The sequence below is a fragment of the Chanodichthys erythropterus genome, chromosome 10 (assembly GCF_024489055.1).
Source record: "Chanodichthys erythropterus isolate Z2021 chromosome 10, ASM2448905v1, whole genome shotgun sequence".
Taxonomy (NCBI): Eukaryota; Metazoa; Chordata; class Actinopteri; order Cypriniformes; family Xenocyprididae; genus Chanodichthys; species Chanodichthys erythropterus.
Window position 1 is genome coordinate 52,330,769 of NC_090230.1, and position 19,504 is coordinate 52,350,272.

The following is a 19,504-nucleotide window of genomic DNA, read 5'->3' on the forward strand; positions in this document are numbered from 1 at the left end:
TATATATATATATATATATATATATATATATATATATATATATATATAAAATGTGTTTAGTATAAATTTAATATAGACATGTTGGGATAGTAAAGTAGTAAAGTCATGGGATAGTAAAGTGTAGGGATGTGTCCGAAGCCAAATACTATGTTCAGAAAGGAAATGACTCATTCTACAGAGCCCCTAAAATGACATGGAGAAAAATATGAGATGGGAGGTAAAAATATATTTCATTTTCAATGCTTTTGTGTTCTCTCGCAATTATATAGTTGGGTAATTATATTGTATATAATTTGTGGGTATCAGGGAGCTGCTATCAATATGCAGGGGATTGAAATCACCTTCGAAAGTGCTTGCTTTTCACTTTCACGCTCCAAATGCGTGATCATGCATATTCTGTCAATAGCGGTGGTACTGATCACACATTTTACAAGATATTTGTCAATGACGCTCAGGATCTGTTGCCCACCAAATCCCGCGCCATCTTCCTGTCAGTCATCTCTCCTTACTCTCTTCATGTGATAAGTGAAATCTGATGTACTGTAATGTAACCAACTATCACAGCAAGCCTAACCATGTCCCTTTAGGGGCTCCGTAGAATGCATTACTAATTTTCTATGTATTTCCGAATACGGATTTAGGCTTCAGTAAAGTGTCCATTGGATGTGCACTTCAGAATCTCAGTAGCAGCAGGTCATCCGGGAACTTTTCGACTATTATACATACTGTGAATTTAGACATTCTACTCTTTTCACGTACTGTTTTTCACCTACTATAGTAGAGAAGTATGCAATTTCAGATGCAGCCTTAGTTACTGAATTAGGCTGCACCCATTCCTACAACCATACACTTATCCAAAACCACACCCTCCTCATGCCAGCTAACCCAATGTCAGAAAACCCAAAAATCATTTTTAAAAAATGTATTTTTTTTTTAAAGACAGATCTGAAAAGAAAAAAAAAAATCACTGACCTGAAGAGATAACTGACATTACAAATATTTACATATACACATATTTACATATATTCCACAAGCCAAAACAAATGATCCTGTTCAAAAGATTACATACTAAAGTTCTTAATATCATGTGTTGCCTCCTCAAACATCAATGACTGTTTGCAGCCTTTTGTGATAGTTGTGTATAAATTCATATTGTGCATATTGTGGATAAATTATTTTGTATTGTGGAATATATTAAAAACTGTATCTCTTTTTTTAAAAACTGCTAAATATCAGATTCTGCTAGGTGAATGTAAACTTACTGTATATGACAGGATGTAAACTTGCAAACACATCTGTATATTGTATATTTTATTACATTATTTTGTATTAAAACACTTTACACTACGAAATAAGGTCAAAGAAAAGTTGTTTTAGCAGCAAAGGTTGACGTACTGAGATCGACCATGATAAATGTTAATATACTAAAAAAAATAAAAAATAAAAAATAAAGATCCAGCAGTGAAAATGAAACAATTGCAACAAATAATAAGTGCATTGACATGAAGTACATGAAGATTAATAGTACTACTAGTACTAATACTAGTACTAGTACTTTATTTAAGTGCAAAGTACTTGACTAAAACACATAGGCCTGGTTTCACAGATTAAGCCAGGATTAGGTCATAGTTCAATTAGGACATTTAAGTAGCTTTTATAAACATACCTTAGAAAAAACATTATTGGTGTGAGACACCATCTTGAGACAAAATAATGTCAGTGACATATTTTAAGTTACAATATGTCAGTACAAGTTACTTTCAGTTAAAACAGCTCAAACATGCATTTTAGTCTAGGGCTAGCTTAAACCTTATCTGTGAAACCGGGGAAAAATTACACATAATAGTGCCATAATCCTCAGGTAAATGAATGGTGTGTATGACTGCTTTGAAACACCATCACTGTGACCTGAATGTCAGAGACGTGTGGTCATCCTTCTGCTCCTGAAAATGTCTGGCAGTTTTGTTTTCTTCTTAGGCTGAATGCTTTGAGGAAAGACATTTATGAAGATACACTTAATAAATCAACATTAACAAATGAAAAAAAAAAAAATGAAAAAAGATACACAATCAATAAAACAGGGATCATATAAAAATCAGACTTTGATTTATTTGAGTTCTTACCTTTTACTTTCTTTGTCAGACTGTTGTGTTCCCTGCCTTCGAAATGATGTAAATTTCAGCTTTTGGATTTTACTTAGCTTTTTGTGTTCATTTTCTGGTTGCTGGTTAAACAAAGAGAGGAACAGTGTTATTGTAATAACTTTCAACATCCACATTTTCATGCTACTAAGGGATAGTTCACCCCAAAATGAAATCCAGTCATTATTTACAGCCCTTATGTTATTCCAAACTTGTATGAATTTCTTTTTTTCAGTGCAACACAAAGCACAAAATAAAAGGTTTAGCAGAATGTCTGAATGTGGATGAGAACCAGGGGCCTGAAAATCACTGTAAGTCCATATGACTTTATAAATCATTATAATTGCACTATATATACATCTTCTGAAGCTAAACAATAACTTTTCTATGAGGAAAAGACAGAAATTAAAGTCATTATTCAATAAAAATATCTGTTGTGGTTACCATTCCAACTATTTTTTTTTTAAACAGTCTTTTATAAATAACTCCTTTCTTAATATAAGTTTGCGAAAAACATCAGTGTGAGTAAATTAGTTTTCATTTTAGGTCAGCTTATTCCTTTAATATATATAATGTTTTGTTCCACTCAGTGTTCACTTACAGGATCTTTACCATCAGGCTCCTCGACTAAGACATCTGCAATAGGATCGCCTCGAGCAAACCTTGCTCTCCCTGTAGGACAGACATCTATTTTTAACAGACATCCACTAAAGCCAGAATGTCTTTTTTTAACATATATATGGATTTAAACTAGCACTGAGTTAATCTGTCAAAAACGGTTAAGACTCACTGTGATGGCCGACGGCTGCCTGAGTGTCAGATACTGATCTGTGCCGAAACCCCATGGGTTCCTTTAGGCGTGACGATCCACTGGTTGGATCTTCATGACCCAGAATCTGTAAACTTTGACTGTCAGGATAGCTTATTTCCTCCTTGTGCAAGCGTACACACTGAAAACATTCAGTTAGAGAGTTAATGTGCTGAATGTGAAATATGAGGTTTCAGTTTACAGGAAACAATAAGAAGTCATTTTGACACATGACACCACTTTTGACAAACCGACTTGAGCTTGGTAACAAAATAGAACAGTCTTGAGAGAGTTATAAGACCTAAATGAGCAACTTTTCTATAATATATCAGTGTCTCTAACCTCTATTTCAGCATGCTGACTCTTCAGGATCTCCACCTCCTTCTGCAGGCTGTGGTTTTGCTGCTGTAGCTTTGCGATGTTCTCCAGCATCCTGCACACCTGCTCCAGGTACAGCAACCCTGGAGAGAGCTTGTCCAGCCTGTATTGATCACCGTCTGCAAACTGCTGAGACAGAGAGATCCAGATTCATTAAGATTCCTAGTGTTAGGAACAGTTTACAGCTTATATCATCTAATTTGGTGGGATATAAAGGCAAAAGCTAATCAAAGAACACTATTTGTATAAAATGAAAAACATGATCCCTGTTCTAGATTCAGATTTCTCTGATCTTAGTACTAAATAGTTTACGAATTATAGTTATGTACTTATTCGGAGCTGCTCTGAGCTGTTTGAACAAGCTGAGCTTCTGAAGTCCCTTTAAAGGAAGTGAATGCAAATAAAAAAATGTTAAAGCAGAAGTGCGTGATTTCTGTATTACTCACATCATCAAATGGATTCACTAAAATAATGACTGACTGTTTTTAATCAGGTTTTCTGAAAACTCCCCCTCTCAGATAGTGGTTGAATAAAGCAACACGATCACATGAAAATGCGTATAAATAGTACGAGTGTGTAATCTCGTAGAATATATATGCCAAAATTAGTTTTGGCGTGCTTATGGTATGCAGTTTTTCGCGTGCATATGATACGCACTTTATAGCGTGTATATGACACGCTCTTGGGTAGGATGGGGGTAGGGGCCATAAAGTGCGTATCATATGCACGCGAAAAACTGCATACCATAAGCACGCCAAAACTCATTTTGGCATATATATTCTACGAGATTACACACTCGTACTATTTATACGCATTTTCGTGTGATTGGGCTCGAATAAAGAGATAGTCCCACCCCCAAACTAATGTAATTGCTGCTCAAACAGAGTAATGTTTTGATAGTGCCACATTGTTGAAACTTTACAGAGAAATCAACTGACAAATGGATTGTTATTGACTCTGCATATTAAGCTGAGAAAGAAAAAAGTACTATTTTAACATAAAAACATAATTCACCTTTAAGAAAGAGCAGTATGCAAATTATGCAATGAATATTTATATCTGAATACACACTGTAAAAAATATTTTCATATTTTTTCATCACAAAGTTTTTTCTTTTGTCAAATCAACTTAAATAATGAATGTGGTTCAGATAACATAACATTTTGAGTTTCTGTTTTTTAAACCAATCACCATCATTGTATTAACTCAAATTTTTAATTTCAATGAACTCAAAATTTTAAGGCAACCAGATAACTTACTTTTTAAAGTTAAACCAACAATTCTTTTTTTACAGTGTAGATAGTAAAGTTTGATGACAAATTTTGAAAAAGTTTTAAAAGCTTGAAGTTTGAAGGTTTTCAGTTTGAAGCTTAAAGTAGTCTTAAAGTTTGAAAGGTTGAATTGGTTTCAGATACACACACACAAAAAAAGTTTGACTCAAAACCTTACAGTTACTGAAATAACAGTACGTCAACAATAACAGTTTGCAGTACGTCAAAACCTGGAAGACTAATTTGCCACTGGTCCCCTCAAGATTTCCATATGGTGTTTTATAATATTTTTTTTTTTTTTTTTTTTTAAATTTATGAGTAAAATAAAGCCTGTGGTAAACATAACTTGACGATACTTTGAAGTTTTGTTCTACAACATAAACTGCACACACCCATACCGGAAACACAAATTTTGAAGCAGTTATGTTTATTTTTGAAAACGTATGTGTCTAATAATAGCCTAAGTAATTAGATTGAGGTTTTGGTTATGGTTCTAGCCTATAAGTTTTTCTTCCCCGCACTGTTCCCATCGAAGCGATAACGTTCAGACATGTCCCGCACAGATCTTTATCATTCCTGGCACCATTCCAGTCATTCCTCTCTCACCTGAACCGACCGGTTCACAGTCTTAAAGCGCTTGTTTAACCTCTCATGATACAGATTCACACCAGACATAGAAAGGATGTCTAGACTGTGCATGTACATTGTGTGAGTCAAACGCGTTTCAGCGTGAATAAATATGTAAGGGGTAACCTGCTCATTATGTACTATATTATAATGCATTAGGCCTATGTACATGAGCTAATCATAAAAGGTTATGCAACTTGAGGACTGTTGTCATTTCTTGACCATGAAGACTCAGGTGACATGGGCAAACGTCTAACATTTCACGTAACAACTTTGACATCTAACATTTCAGCTATTGATACCAGTGAGATTACTATGTAATTTTTTTAAAGGAAAAATTATGCATTATATTCGATCAACACGCACACACACACACACACACACACACACACACATATATATATATATATATATATATATATATATATATATATATATATATATATATATATATATATATATATATATATTCCTAAACATTAGGGCTGTCAGTTTAATTTTAACTGTAAATTATTTGATATTATTATTAAATTGTTAACTGCCACATCATGTAACTGATTCACATTTTATCATGAATTGATATTCATTTTAAAATTTAATCTTAAAAAATACACAAATTGAACAATGATCTGTTTGGCCTTTTTGTTTGCCATTTTGTCCAAGTGAACCAATTGTCCAAATACAGTGAATGCAGGAAGTCTATTATGCATATGACAAAAATGTGTGCAAATACCAGGTAAGTAATGTTAGAGTGTGAGGAACGTGAGGAGTGTCTGATGTCAAGTGACAAATGAGCACTATATGTCATGTTTGTGTCAAGTGCAACTGAAGTAGCTCACAATGAGGTAGCAAAGCACGTGTTTACAGGTGGAACAGCATGATTAGTCATAAAAGTGATACAATTTTTGTATTTTAGATTTGAAGTCACTTTCTATTCTATTAAAAACAAACATCTTTAAAGGAAGTAGATACTGACTGCTTACCTCCAACTGGTTGTCTAATGGTTGGCAATGTTGGTCGTATTTAATACGTTTTCTGTACAGCTCTGCTTTTATGGGATCTGAAGGTTGTGAATGCGTTCTCCTTGGGCGAGCAAACTGATGATGTGGTCTGGAGCTGGTTGGGCGACAGTTGGTCAGAAAAGAGGCTGTGTTACAGCGATACCGTGGGCCAGTGGGCCCCCTTTCCGTCTGATGTAAAGGTTCTCTCCATGAAGGTGGTTCTGTTCTTCTCAAGGATTGCTCCACCTTCAGACATGTTGTTTTTGGAGCCACAGAATCGAGAGAGACACATGAGGATGAGGAGGAGCAAATAGAAGGAGACGGGGATGAAGGTTGAAAATCATCCACTGTAGAGCCAGAAACTGGGTGTGATTCTTCAGATGTCAGTGCACTACACTGATGAGAATGACAGGGACTAGTTGTACTAACCGTCTCAAATCCTGAGTCCTCGGATTCTGATTTTACATTGGATAGTGGGACGGAGTTCCTAGACACTGATTCTAATCTGTCCACACCAGCTCCTGACTGAAAGTGTAAATCCGAGTAGCCTTCATTCACCCAACTCTCAAGGAGATTCCCAAAATTCCTATATAGGTTCATTGATAATGAATTTCTCTCTTCAGGTACTCAGTTTCTCTCCCCAGGCTCTCGTAGTCAATCAGAACACGTGAACTTCCTCGCAGCACCTTGTCTCACAACTGACTAGAAACTTGCAGGTTGGTTTTTGTCACATTGAACTAAAAACACCTTTCAAGGGCCGCCCACATTCCGACTCCTATGCTTCTCAATCAGCTTCTGACAACTGCTCCACTTCTGGTGCCGTTCCTAAAATCCTGTGCTCATGTTCATTGGCAGATCTGTCAAGACATGTTGTGTGGGTGTTGAAACTTTCACAAAGCCCTTAAACAAAGAAACTGCTGGTATCCTGAGACGAATAAGCAAAGGTCTCCATAGCATTGAAAAGATCACAATTTATCCAACACAAGGCCACCATAGACATTATGGAGAACAAGTGCCCAAAAATGAGTTTGGTCCCCCAATGTTCAAGACATGGTTATGCTCTTGACCCAACATAATATGGTGGCACTTTGCAAATTCATAATTATACAGTACACAAGAGAATTTAATAAAGTGTATTTGTAACAATCTAATGTTAAGCATTATTCATTTGGTAACCGTCAAAACTGGTCAACAATTTCTCCAACTCAAGTTTGGAGAAATAGTACTTTCATTTTTTTCTCAGCCATTTTTTCCACATTGGATATAATTTATATATGTAAAAAAAAAGAATGAAACTGAAACTAGGACCATAGAGTTTCATTCATTTCACAGCTATGCAGGAGTAGCGGAATAGACATTCCTTTCCAACGATAACATCAGCATTCCTCTCTGTGTAGGAAAAATGAAAATATGCAACTTCAGAGAAAAAATGTCAAACTGTTAAACACTAATAATGAAACATGCAAAGCAAATGGATGGCGCAATCCTATGTTTATATTATGACAATAATCTGTGTTATTAACTTTATTATATTATGGTATTATGATTGCATATAATTAAACTGGACTTCAATTAAAGTTATACTGTATAGGCCTATTTAACTGCACATGTTAAGGTGTCAAGAAGAAACTGGCCACAGCAAGGTCAACACATTTCTTTGCATTGATGTCCATTGACCCTTTAAGGGGATCCAGACTTCAGGCCTCCTGCACTGAAAACAATGGTTGGTAACACTTTCTATGAAGCCTTTATTTATAATGTATTATAAGGGTATTCTTAATGCATAATAGTACATGCATAATGCCTTATAAACAACATTATAATATATGTTGTATCATCTTATAAATAATCGTAACAACAGTTACAACACATTATAACACTTGCCTATTTGTGGTTATAACTTAAGAGTACGATGCATATAACACCAGATGAAGCCTGCATTTAAATGCATCATAAGGGTATTCTTAATGCATTATATAATTCAAACATTATGCCCTATGAACAACATTATAATGTTTTACCATCTCATGAATAATCATAACAACAGTAATAATTACCTATTTGTGGTTATACTATTAACTATTAAAACTATTAAGAGTATGATGATTTTTTACACAATGAATATATTTTTATCCACTTAAGTTATAATGGATTACATATCACATAGTTTTATGTATTTTACTTTCCCAAGTCTCATATCTTGATATTGTTTAAAATCTGCACAGTCTCATACTACGTCTTATGAGTGGTCTTTTGCTGCTTAAAGTAAAGTGACAAAAACAAAGTCTATAACCACAAATAAGTAAGTATTATTACTGTTGTTATGATTATACATGAGATGACACAACACATTATAAGGTTGTTTATAAGGCATTATGCTTGTATTATAATGCATTAAGAACACCCTTATGATGCATTATTAATCTGGCGTTACAATGCATTGTACTCGTAAAGGTTATAACCACAAATAGGTAAGTGTTATAATCTCAAGGACAGGAACTAACCGTTTTATAAAAGATGATACAATATTATAATGTTGTTTATAAATCATTATGCATGTATTATAATGTATTAAGAATACCCTTATAATGCATAATAACTTCAGGCTTCATAGAAAGGGCTACCCAACAGGTAATCAACATATCACATATTTAAGATTTTTTTTTTTTTTTTTTTAAATCACTGTGTACATTACCATCTCTGGGCTCATGACATCTTGGACATCAATATATTAACGATTCATAAAAATTTGATTTATGGAGAAACAATGCAGATTAGAACCATTTGTTGTTTGCTTTTGGGATCTGATAGAACATTTGGATCAACATGTAAAGCTAAAAGAAATAAAGAAGAAGAAGAAGTCTGTGCACTATATTTCAAGCTTCCGAATTTGGGAACAGATAGTAGGCCTAAGCTATTTATTGCGATTATAAGATAAATACATAGTCAACATTGTAAAAACGTTATTAAGTTGCATTGGCGATGCTTTTCCGCTCATGAACGCGACGACAAGCTCTGTGCAATGCCCAGATTTTTTTTTCCCGTACTAACGTGAACTAATATTTGAATGCGTTGTCACTTTTGAAAAGGGCAGCGTTAAGAAATCTCCTTCTGTGTTTTGACAGAACAAAACATATATCTAAAAACATATATCAGTAAATAGGCTAGGTTTTGTCCTCTCTTGGGTCTGTTAAATTATTTTATTTATGGATAACGATTAACATTTTTCATTAGAGCCATTATAGGCCTACTCCTTTTTGTGGCTGAATATCTGGGTGCATTTCTCCTTCTACCCACAAGAGGCTGCAGCATCACAACTAACTGACTGGTCATGTAACGCTATCTTTACCAGATCAACATACAGTATCAGCCATGCGATTTTAAACATGTCAGTGTTCAGTATCGACGTTCAGAACAGCTGCTGATATAGCAGAGTTTATTTTCAAACAATTCAATTGAACTTAGGTATAAGAAACTTATTTTCTGTTCGTTTATTAAATAATTATTTTATTTAATTTAGGTGGCTGCACACTTTAGCGAGTCCTTTCATTCTTCATGATGACTAGAGGACACTACGTCACGTAATTACGCGGTCTCTGACACAATAATGGCACGTGGACGCTCACCTTGACTCCCTCACTAGCAACCGTACACAATAACATTCACAACTGCTGCAGGTTTAAAAATATGGAGCAGTTTCCTCCAAAATTTAGTAAAGTGCTGGTGACACCTGACCCGCAATACATCCCAGGGTGAGTTCTCAGTTCAATTGTTTTTAAATTATTTGTTTCTTATTTTGTTCCAAAAGTTAGCAGCGGTTGTTTTTTTATGAGTTTGAAAACGTGCACTTTATTTTCAACGATAGTTAATATACGAGTTCATGTTGAAATAAAACTTACAAACCTTTCTAAATGTACCTTCAAACGAGGCGCAGTAACGTACTCGGTTACTAACGTAACCTCGGTTCCCTGAGATACGGAACGAGTACTGCGTATGGGGAAAGGTCTCCCTTTTTCCCCGCTGCTGAAGCCTTTTTCAATAACGCAGTGTAACTGCACCGTCATTGGTTCACTCATAGACAAGTTGTTGAACCAATGGCGGCGCGGCATAGCTGCGCGGCCTATGGCGACAAAGCGCGCGAATATTCCCGCCGAAATGGGCGGGGTATAGGGCTATATAAGCAGGCGTTTCGCCATAGGATTTCAGTGTCAATCGACTGAAGCGACGACCCTGAGCCGCAGCCTCGTGGCACGGCAAGTGACGCAGTACTCGTTCCGTATCTCAGGGAACCGAGGTTACGTTAGTAACCGAGTACGTTCCCTTTCGATACTTCACTCGTACTGCGTATGGGGAACGAATTCAACCACGCCGTGCCACGGCTGGGAACGATATAGCTTGCATTTGGCCACCCAGAGGGGGGCAAAAAGGACAAGCGGAGGCAAAGCCTAACCGAACCCATGGTTACACTGAAGGAAGATACTTCCTATGGTGGCGTGAAGCGGGACCTGTTGGAAGCCGCTAATCACACCGACAGGACCCGAGCTTGTAAGGTCGGGACATCGAGGTGATAGAACCTGACAAAGGTGGACGGCGAAGACCAGCCGGCCGCCTCACAGATGTCTTGGATGGAAACTCCGTTGGACCAAGCCCACGAGGAAGCCATTCCTCTAGTGGAGTGGGCCCTGACTCCTATGGGGCAATTAGTGCCCAGTGAGGAGTAGCACAGGTTAATAGCATCCACTATCCAACGGGAAATGCGTTGTTTCGAGACCGGAGACCCTTTGGTGCGGCCGCCAAAACAAACAAAGAGCTGATCTGACTGTCTGAAAGACTGTGATCGGTCTATGTAGGTCCTCAATGCCCTGACTGGGCAGAGTAGCTGCAGCTCTGGTTCGTCCGCCGAGGGAGGAAGAGCAGAGAGCGAGATGACCTGAGCTCTAAACGGAGTTGAGAGCACTTTAGGGACGTAGCCATGCCTAGGTTTCAGAACGACCTTAGAGTCACCAGGCCCGAATTCGAGGCACGCAGGGTTCACGGAGAGGGCCTGCAAATCGCCAACACGCTTTACCGATGCTAGTGCTAGTAGCAGAGCGGTTTTTAGCGTTAGGGGCCTGAGGTCGGCTGAACCCATTGGTTCAAATGGGGCTCCTTTCAAGGCCCTGAGGACCAACGAGAGGTCCCAGGAGGGAATAGTGAGAGGGCGAGGAGGATTCAAACGCCTAGCACCTCTCAAAAAACGGATCACGAGCCCGTTTCGTCCCACCGATTGGCCAGCAATAGGAGCGTGGAACGCTGCAATGGCTGCTACGTAAACCTTAAGCGTGGAAGGGGAGCGCCCCATTTCCAAGCGTTCTTGTAGGAAAAGACAGTATGGAAGATACGTCACTCTCCACAGGGTCTATGTTGCGTGTTGAACACCAATCAACAAAGACTGACCACTTCTGGTCGTAGAGGCGCCTCGTAGATGGGGCTCTAGCCTGAGAAATGGTATTTAGGACGTCCTCGGGGAGGCTAGTCGGCTCCCATCGAGGGACCAGAGGTGCAGAGCCCAGAGCTGCGGCTGTGGGTGCCAGATTGTTCTGTTTGCCTGAGAGAGGAGGTCCCGTCTCAGGGGAATCGGCCACGGGGCTCTTAGAGAGAGCCTGAATAGCTCTGAGGACCAAACCTGGTTCCTCCAGAGCGGGGCCACCAGAAGGACTCTGTGCTGGTCTTCTCTGATACGCCTGATGACCTGGGGGATCAGTGCGATCGGAGGGAAAGCATAAAGGAGCGTGCTGGGCCATGTGTGGGCCAGAGCATCTACTTCCTTCGAGAAAATGTTGGGCAATGAGAGTTGTCTTCTGAGGCGAAGAGGTCTACCTCTGCCTTCCCGAAGAACTCCCAGATCGTGAGGACCACTTGGGGGTAGAGCATCCACTCGTCGGAGGGGATGTTGCTCCGTGACAACATGTCCGCACCCAGATTGTTCCTGCCAGGAACATGAGTCGCTCTGAGCGACTGAAGCCTCGGAAGAGCCCATTCCAGCAGACGTTTCGCCAGAGCGCATAAGCGGCTGGACGAAAGACCGCCTTGGTGGTTCAGGTATGACACCACCGTCATACTGTCTGACCGAACTAGAACATGACGTCCCGTCAAGTAAGCCTGAAAGAACTGAAGGGCTTTCATCACTGCTAGCATCTCTAGACAGTTGATGTGTAAATGGCTTTCCTCGTGGCTCCACGAGCCGAAGGCCGGTCTGCCCTCGCACACAGCGCCCCAGCCCAAGTTGGAGGCGTCTGTTGAGAGCACCGTCCTCCGTGAGACCGCCTGTAAGGGGACTCCGCGTTGGAACCATACTGGATCCATCCAAGGTTTCAGGGCTAGAAGACAGGCCCGATTGACCTTGAGACATAGGCGGCCGTGCCGCCATGCGCTGGGAGGAACCCGGAACTTCAACCAGTACTGAAGAGGCCGCATCCGAAGAAGGCCTAGCTGCAGCACCGGGGAGGCGGAAGCCATCAGCCCTAGCAGCCTCTGGAAAAACTTCAGAGGGAGATAGGCTTTGTTCGTGACAGATGCCGTGAGCTGCTGAATTGCCAGGGCGCGCTCTGGCGAGACTACTGCCGTCATACGGACCGAGTCGAAAACTGCTCCCAGAAACGAGATTCGTTGAGTGGGGCATAGCGAGCTCTTGGCTAAGTTGACCCTGAGACCCAGGCATTGTAGATGGCTGAGGAGCACGGATCTGTGGCGTTCCAGCTCGTCTCGTGAACGGGCTAAGATGAGCCAGTCGTCGAGATAATTCAGAACCCGGATTCCCATCTGTCTCAGAGGGGAAAGCGCCGCGTCCATGCACTTGGTGAAAGTGCGGGGAGCCAGAGACAGCCCGAAGGGCAGGACCGTATATTGGTATGCCACCCCTTCGTATGCGAATCTCAAGAATCGTCTGTGACGGGGGCTATCTGGATGTGAAAATACGCATCCTTCAGGTCCAGCGAGCAGAACCAGTCCTCGGGGCAAATGTGCGCGAGGATCTGCTTCAGCGTCAGCATTTTGAACTTCCGTCTCGTGAGGGAGTGATTCAAAAGCCTGAGGTCTAGGATGGGTCTGAGACCGCCATCCTTTTTGGGGACCAGAAAGTAGCGGCTGTAAAAGCCTGTCTCGCTCTCTGACGGAGGAACCATTTCCACAGCTCCTTTTTCCAGCAACGACATGACTTCGGCCCGGAGGACATGAGCGTCGTCCGGATTGACCGATGTTTGAAGCACCCCGGCGAAGCGGGGGGCCGTCGTGCAAACTGGAGCGAGTAGCCCTGGTTTACGATCCCCATGACCCATTCTGACACATCGGGGATGGCCTGCCAGGCCTCGGCCCGAGTGGCTAGGGGTTGAATAATGTTGGGTGACAGACCGCCGTTGAGAGGGTCGTACACCGCGAGGGGTGGAAGAGGAAATTTGCTCTTTTTGTGATGAGGTAAAAATTTGTCCGCCGTGAAAACGGCGTTTGGAGTGGGCGCAACAGGTGTGGGCCCAGCTGTCACTTGGAGTATGTTTCCCACGCCCGGAAATAAACGAGGCGGAGGGGAAATTACCCGTGGGAGCTTTTGGGGTGGTCCGGTCGTAACGGGACGGTCCCCCATCCTCTTCCTGTCCGACGAATCAGGACGACTTCGGAGGCACCGGGTCCAGCACAATCCTGGGCCGGGGTCCCTGGCGCCTCGGGAAGGGAGGGCGCTTCGCAGGGCGCGAGCGCTGGCGATGCTCCTGGGGCGGCGCTGCCTGTGTTGCAGGTGGGGCTGGTTTGTTCTGCTGAGCCGGCGCAGTCCTGGGGCGGCTAGACGCAGAAGCGGAGCTGGAGCGCTTAGGCAAGAAATGCCTCATAGCCTGAGACGATTTCTGCGCGGCAGTAAAGCGCTCAGTGAAGCCATCCACTGCAGGCCCGAAGAGACCAGAAGGCGAGACCGGGGCGTCTAAGAAGGCCGTGTTGTCTGGGTCTTTGATCTCCGTTAGGTTGAGCCACAGGTGGCGCTCCAACACGACCAGGCTGGCCATGGAACGACCGATGGCCTGGGCCGTAGCCTTCGTAGCTCGCAGGGCAAGATCCGTGGCGCTGCGGAGATCTTTGAAGGCTGGCGCGTCGATTCCAGACTCATCCAGAGAGCGGAGGAGTTTGGCCTGGAATGCTTGAAATATGGCCATGGTGTGGAGCGCAGAGGCAGCTTGGCCCGCCGAGGTGTAAGCCCGTCCAGCCAGAGTAGAGGTGGTCCGACAGGGCTTGGAAGGAAGGGCCCTCTTCGTCTTCCAACCCACAGCCGCGGGAGGACAGAGGTGAGCAGCCACCGCTTCATCTAGGGGTGGCAAGCGCTCGTATCCCTTCTCCTCGGCGCCGCCGACGGCGGTGAGGGCGGAGCGGTGCGTAGTGTGGAGGCGGGCAGAGTAAGGAGCGCGCCACGACTTCGTCAGCTCTTCGTGGACCTCAGGAAAGAAGGGCGCTGAACGCTGGCGAGGTGCTTGGCGGCGGCCTGGCAGAAACCATTCGTCCAGGCGGCTGCGAGACGGCTCCTCTGGAGGGGCCCACTCGAGGTCCAGCTCTTCAACGGCTCTAGACAGGATGCGGAAGAGCTCGGCATCCATGCCCTGGCCATGCTCGATGGGTTCCAAGGGGAGGCGGTGGAGCGGGGTCTTCCGGCTCGCCAGCCCATCCTTCCGCTTCGGAAGCCGCAAGAGACATGGAGTCGTCTTGTTCGTCGTCTGTTCCCCCGAATGAGACGAGGTCACTCGCTTCTGCGGAGGGACGCTGCTCAGGGCGAGAGAACAGAACTGGAGAGAGTTCCCTGGGAGGAGAGGGCGAGGCACGCGGGGGCTGGGCCGGCGTGAGCTCGCTCAACTCCTGGCGCTGAGTCGCTCTACCCCGCTGTCTTTTCCTCGCCGGACCGCGGGAGGAAGGAGACGGGAGGGCGCGAGCGGCGAGATCGCCCTCAGTGAAGAAGGCGACCCGCGAGCGCAGGGAAGCGAGACTCATACACTCGCAGTGCGGGCATGAGTCTCCAGCGAGCGCGCCGTCTGCGTGGGGCTTGCCCAGGCAAGCGACACACTCGCTGTGTCCATCGTCGTCGTGCAGGGGGCCCTGCAAGTACCACATGAGTGGCGGGGCATCGTGAGACGCCGCTGCCGTGAAAACGGCAATTGGGTGGCTCTTTTAGAGCGGCGAGGGCCGCGGAAGCTCTTAAAGCGGTGAAAACCGCTGGAAATCGCTCTTTTAGAGCGGCGTTTAAGCCGCGGATGAAGCTCTCAGGCGGCGCGCCGGGATGGCGGCAGGGGACGCACAGGAAGCGGCCGGAAGCGGGAAGCGGGAGGCGGCGGCTCGGCGACGGCGCTAGAAGCTGCAGTCCGCGAGGGCGCCGGCGCTTTCTTCCACCGGCGAGTCCAGGCGAGTCCGCTGCGGGAGCCTCTTCAGACGGCGGCGAGAGCAGAAGGCGGCGAGCTTCTTCGGCTTCAGGCGGAGATCAGCGAAGAGAAGTAGATGTCGTCGCTGAAGGAGAAAACACTGAAATCCTATGGCGAAACGCCTGCTTATATAGCCCTATACCCCGCCCATTTCGGCGGGAATATTCGCGCGCTTTGTCGCCATAGGCCGCGCAGCTATGCCGCGCCGCCATTGGTTCAACAACTTGTCTATGAGTGAACCAATGACGGTGCAGTTACACTGCGTTATTGAAAAAGGCTTCAGCAGCGGGGAAAAAGGGAGACCTTTCCCCATACGCAGTACGAGTGAAGTATCGAAAGGGAACTGAAGCATTTCTACAGCCAGCATTTCTCAAAGTTACACTGAAGAAGTCCATTGGTGGCCATTGTTACCTCTGTCTGTCTGCCTAAATGAATCGATCGATCAATTATTCAATATCACTGGAATGACAAATTGTCATTCCAGTGATATTCGACAATGTTGCATCAATGGGTGTTTCTCCAACTTAACTAACTTTTTTTTTTTTTTTGTCCCATCTTAAATCCCTCAGGGGATTTCAATCTCCATCATTCATATAGCTTTTCCCCCAAATGCATTTTTAATGTATTGTTTGTGTTTATTAATTTAACGTTACTCTTGACTCAGATTTTCAGCCTTAAACCATTAAAATTCACCATAAAAATGCCATCTTAGATGTATTTGAGTTCCTTTCTTTAGATGAACACCAATGAAGATTTTTAGAAAACAATCCATCTATGTCATGTAATGCAAGTTTATGGGACTTAAAAAGCTGACACTTCATAAACCATGCAAAACAAACAATGGTAATCCATATGACCTCAGTTGATGAATAAATGTCTTCTGAAGAAAAATTATAGGTGTGTGTAAGAGAAATACTAACTTTTTTTAAACAGTAAACCATCGCTTTTGACCAACTATTATACATGGTTTCATGAGAGAGTTGTGAAGCACTAAACGTCAAAGCATGTTGTGAAGCGTGATGTAAGTACATTCTGAAGCTCATGTGGAGTCACTTCTCACTTGAGTTTCACAATACACTTACAGTACATCACGCATCAAAATGACCCCCCCCCCCCCCCCCCCAAAAAAAAAATGTTTAAAATGTCTTTTTTGTCACCGAATGCTTTTCAAAATACATTATTCGAGATATTGTGGAAATGACATTGTGATGAAAAATGTGTATGTATTTTCCACTATGTATGTCCACTTGAATTTCTAAAACGAAATGGTTGACAAATCATTATATATCCGTTACATATATTATTCCCAACATCTACTGATGGTTGTGTGTAGGTATGCAGGCTACTGTCCTCAGCTGAAGTATCATGTGGGCCAGACTTATGGTCAGTTAACAGCAAAGCTCCTGTCTTCCCCGGAGGTATCTCACTCACAGAGACTTGTGCTCCACACTGGACGCCTCCCATCCATAGAGAAGGACACAGAGCCCCACGATGAGATCTGGCGGAGCTGGAATGGAAGCAGCAGGAACCTGGAGACAATGATACCGGGATACACAGGTTATGAGCAGCTTGGGGGTTCTCAATACTTGGTGTCTAGTTTGCAGATCTGTTAACATGCACCATATCTGTCTCTGCTCCAAGGTTTTGTTCCATTGCGCCAAAATTACTTCTGCAAAACATATGCAGAAACCTGTCGAGATGCACTATCGGAGTTCAAACAGGAACAAAAGAAGAGACTTCGTATAGCTTCTGCTGACCTGTCTTTTGCTGTCGGCAACAGCGTCCCAGACTTCAAAGTAAGCTGTCACAATCGGTTTGCTTCTCTTTTACAGCTCCCCTGTGTAGGGTCAGCCTGCTTAATTATACATGCTAAATATCCAGTATCAAAGCAGGTTGAGTGTCACATGCCTATAAATGAAAGGAAGTACTGTTACTAAACAAGCTCTCCAATCAGGACACCACATGATTTCAGGCAATTATCACCTCATTGTGATGAAACAAGCTGTGAAAGTTCCCTCCCCTGATTAGATAGATAGATAGATAGATAGATAGATAGATAGATAGATAGATAGATAGATAGATAGATAGATAGATAGATAGATAGATAGATAGATAGATAGATAGATAGATAGATAGATAGATAGACAGATAGATAGATAAACAGCTACCTTTTCCAGCTTGCAATATTTAATTTTAAAATCAAAGTTGAATCTAATGGTTGTCCTTTGTTGCAGCCCAGAAGACCGAACAGCCCTCTGATAGCAATATCTAAAGATCCTGCCCCCTACAAGGCCCCTGACCTCTGGAAGCCACAAGGCTCCCCGTACCTCATGGAGGATAGCAGCCCACAAAAGTATTTCATCTCAGGTTAGCCAGAGATGGGCTTACCAAGAAGCAATTTACAGTGTTTTAATGAATTTTGCACCAATGTGTAACATTGGTCTGTCATTTTGAAAGGTTTTACTGGCTATGTCCCCAAAGCCCGGTTCCTCTTTGGTACTGGATATCCCATCATCACCAACAAGGCACTGATCCAGTTTGGCAAGGAAATGAAGTCAGGTCAGACCTCCCTCAACCTGCAAGAGGAATTGTCCACCAGCTTGCCTCTGATACCCACAATATACCCCTCCAAAACAGGTCTCCTGCCCTCCTACACAGGCCACATACCAGGTATGTGAAGATAGTAATTACTGTACTGTATGTACTTTATGTCTTTTCCAGTAGAAGAGCAATGGAAAGTTGTCAATTTGTCAACAGGGTACAGATTTCAATATGGCCATACATTTGGGCAGCTCACCCATAATGCTCTGAGTCACACTGGTACACAGAGGAAGAACACGGGGGGAAACAGACTGAGCTGAAGACCCAACCATGCAGCTGAAATCAGTGATCGCCGTAACTCATCCAAGGACAATTAAAGTCATGTGGGCCATCTAACAAACAACATGTAGCTGTGGATTTAATGTTGTCATATTTAATGAGATTCACCATAATAACTTTATAGTGGTGGAATTGGTATGCTTTAGTATTAATATACAAAATCATGTGATGCATTTTACAAATACTTCCTACCTTCTTCTGGTGCACATACAAAAAAAGCACACAATACAAACATTAATGACGCAACAAATCTTTATTATCACAAAGTTCCAAGCAGGCACAACTTTAATATCGGGAAATAGAAAAAAATGCTGCTTTTAAAACTCACTCATAATCAAACCGTCCTCTTAATGAGCTCTTGTCCATCTTTGCATCCCTTACATCAGGGGTCACGCTCGGGCATATGTGATCATAAATAAATATCGCTACTTAACTAGTCCTGCCGTTAAGTAATACATAAGAAATATAAAGCTACTCAGCATGCATATTTATCAAAGAAAATAGCTATATTAAATAGATTTCATCATGCACAAAATGCAATAAAACCAGCAGTTGTAATTCGCTGAATACGAAAAAGGAAAACTACAGTATTAGTTTGTCATGTGTATACATTTATGCTATCATGCATGGAAATCGCTAAGTAATAGAAACTATTTCGAATAGACCATGAGGAAATGTACTTTTTATAAAGCCACATAGTTGAACAACAGCAGAAATGATATGACTAGATGACATGACAGCTAAAGACCTGAGACAGGGATAAAGTGCAGGAATTGGTTGGAAAAGACTTCTGGGGACCTAAGTTCCAGTTTTGTGCTTGATTGCTGACAGACAATACACATCCATGTTATATACTCTGTACAATACTTTGATTGTGTTCGAAATTTAGTCTAAAAAAACTTTATAACATCATGGATTAAAATTGCTGAATATTTTGATACCTTTTAAAGATCAAGTAATAATACAAATTCTC

At 42.5% G+C, this 19,504-nt stretch overlaps 2 protein-coding genes across 3 annotated transcripts; one reads left to right on the top strand and one right to left on the bottom strand.

Annotated features, from left to right (window-relative positions):
• Positions 1–96: 96 nt before the first annotated feature.
• On the bottom strand, positions 97–3,707 carry si:dkey-106l3.7 (uncharacterized). Of its 2 annotated transcripts, none has more exons than XM_067395630.1 (6): positions 3,657–3,707; positions 3,292–3,453; positions 2,932–3,091; positions 2,743–2,813; positions 2,124–2,224; positions 97–1,985 (listed from the first exon to the last, which is right to left on the bottom strand). In XM_067395630.1, exons 2-6 carry the CDS (start codon positions 3,379–3,381, stop codon positions 1,916–1,918), a joined length of 492 nt encoding a protein of 163 aa, XP_067251731.1. In that variant the 5' UTR covers positions 3,382–3,453; positions 3,657–3,707; the 3' UTR covers positions 97–1,915. The 2 variants fall into 2 exon arrangements, with proteins under 2 accessions (XP_067251731.1, XP_067251730.1); XM_067395629.1 differs by having other exon boundaries at positions 3,292–3,456; positions 3,657–3,689.
• A 13,263-nt stretch (positions 3,708–16,970) lies between these two features.
• On the top strand, positions 16,971–18,544 carry cimip2b (ciliary microtubule inner protein 2B). Its single transcript, XM_067397151.1, has 5 exons — positions 16,971–17,208; positions 17,293–17,447; positions 17,886–18,018; positions 18,109–18,321; positions 18,409–18,544. Exons 1-5 carry the CDS (start codon positions 16,971–16,973, stop codon positions 18,510–18,512), a joined length of 843 nt encoding a protein of 280 aa, XP_067253252.1. The 3' UTR covers positions 18,513–18,544.
• Positions 18,545–19,504: the final 960 nt, after the last annotated feature.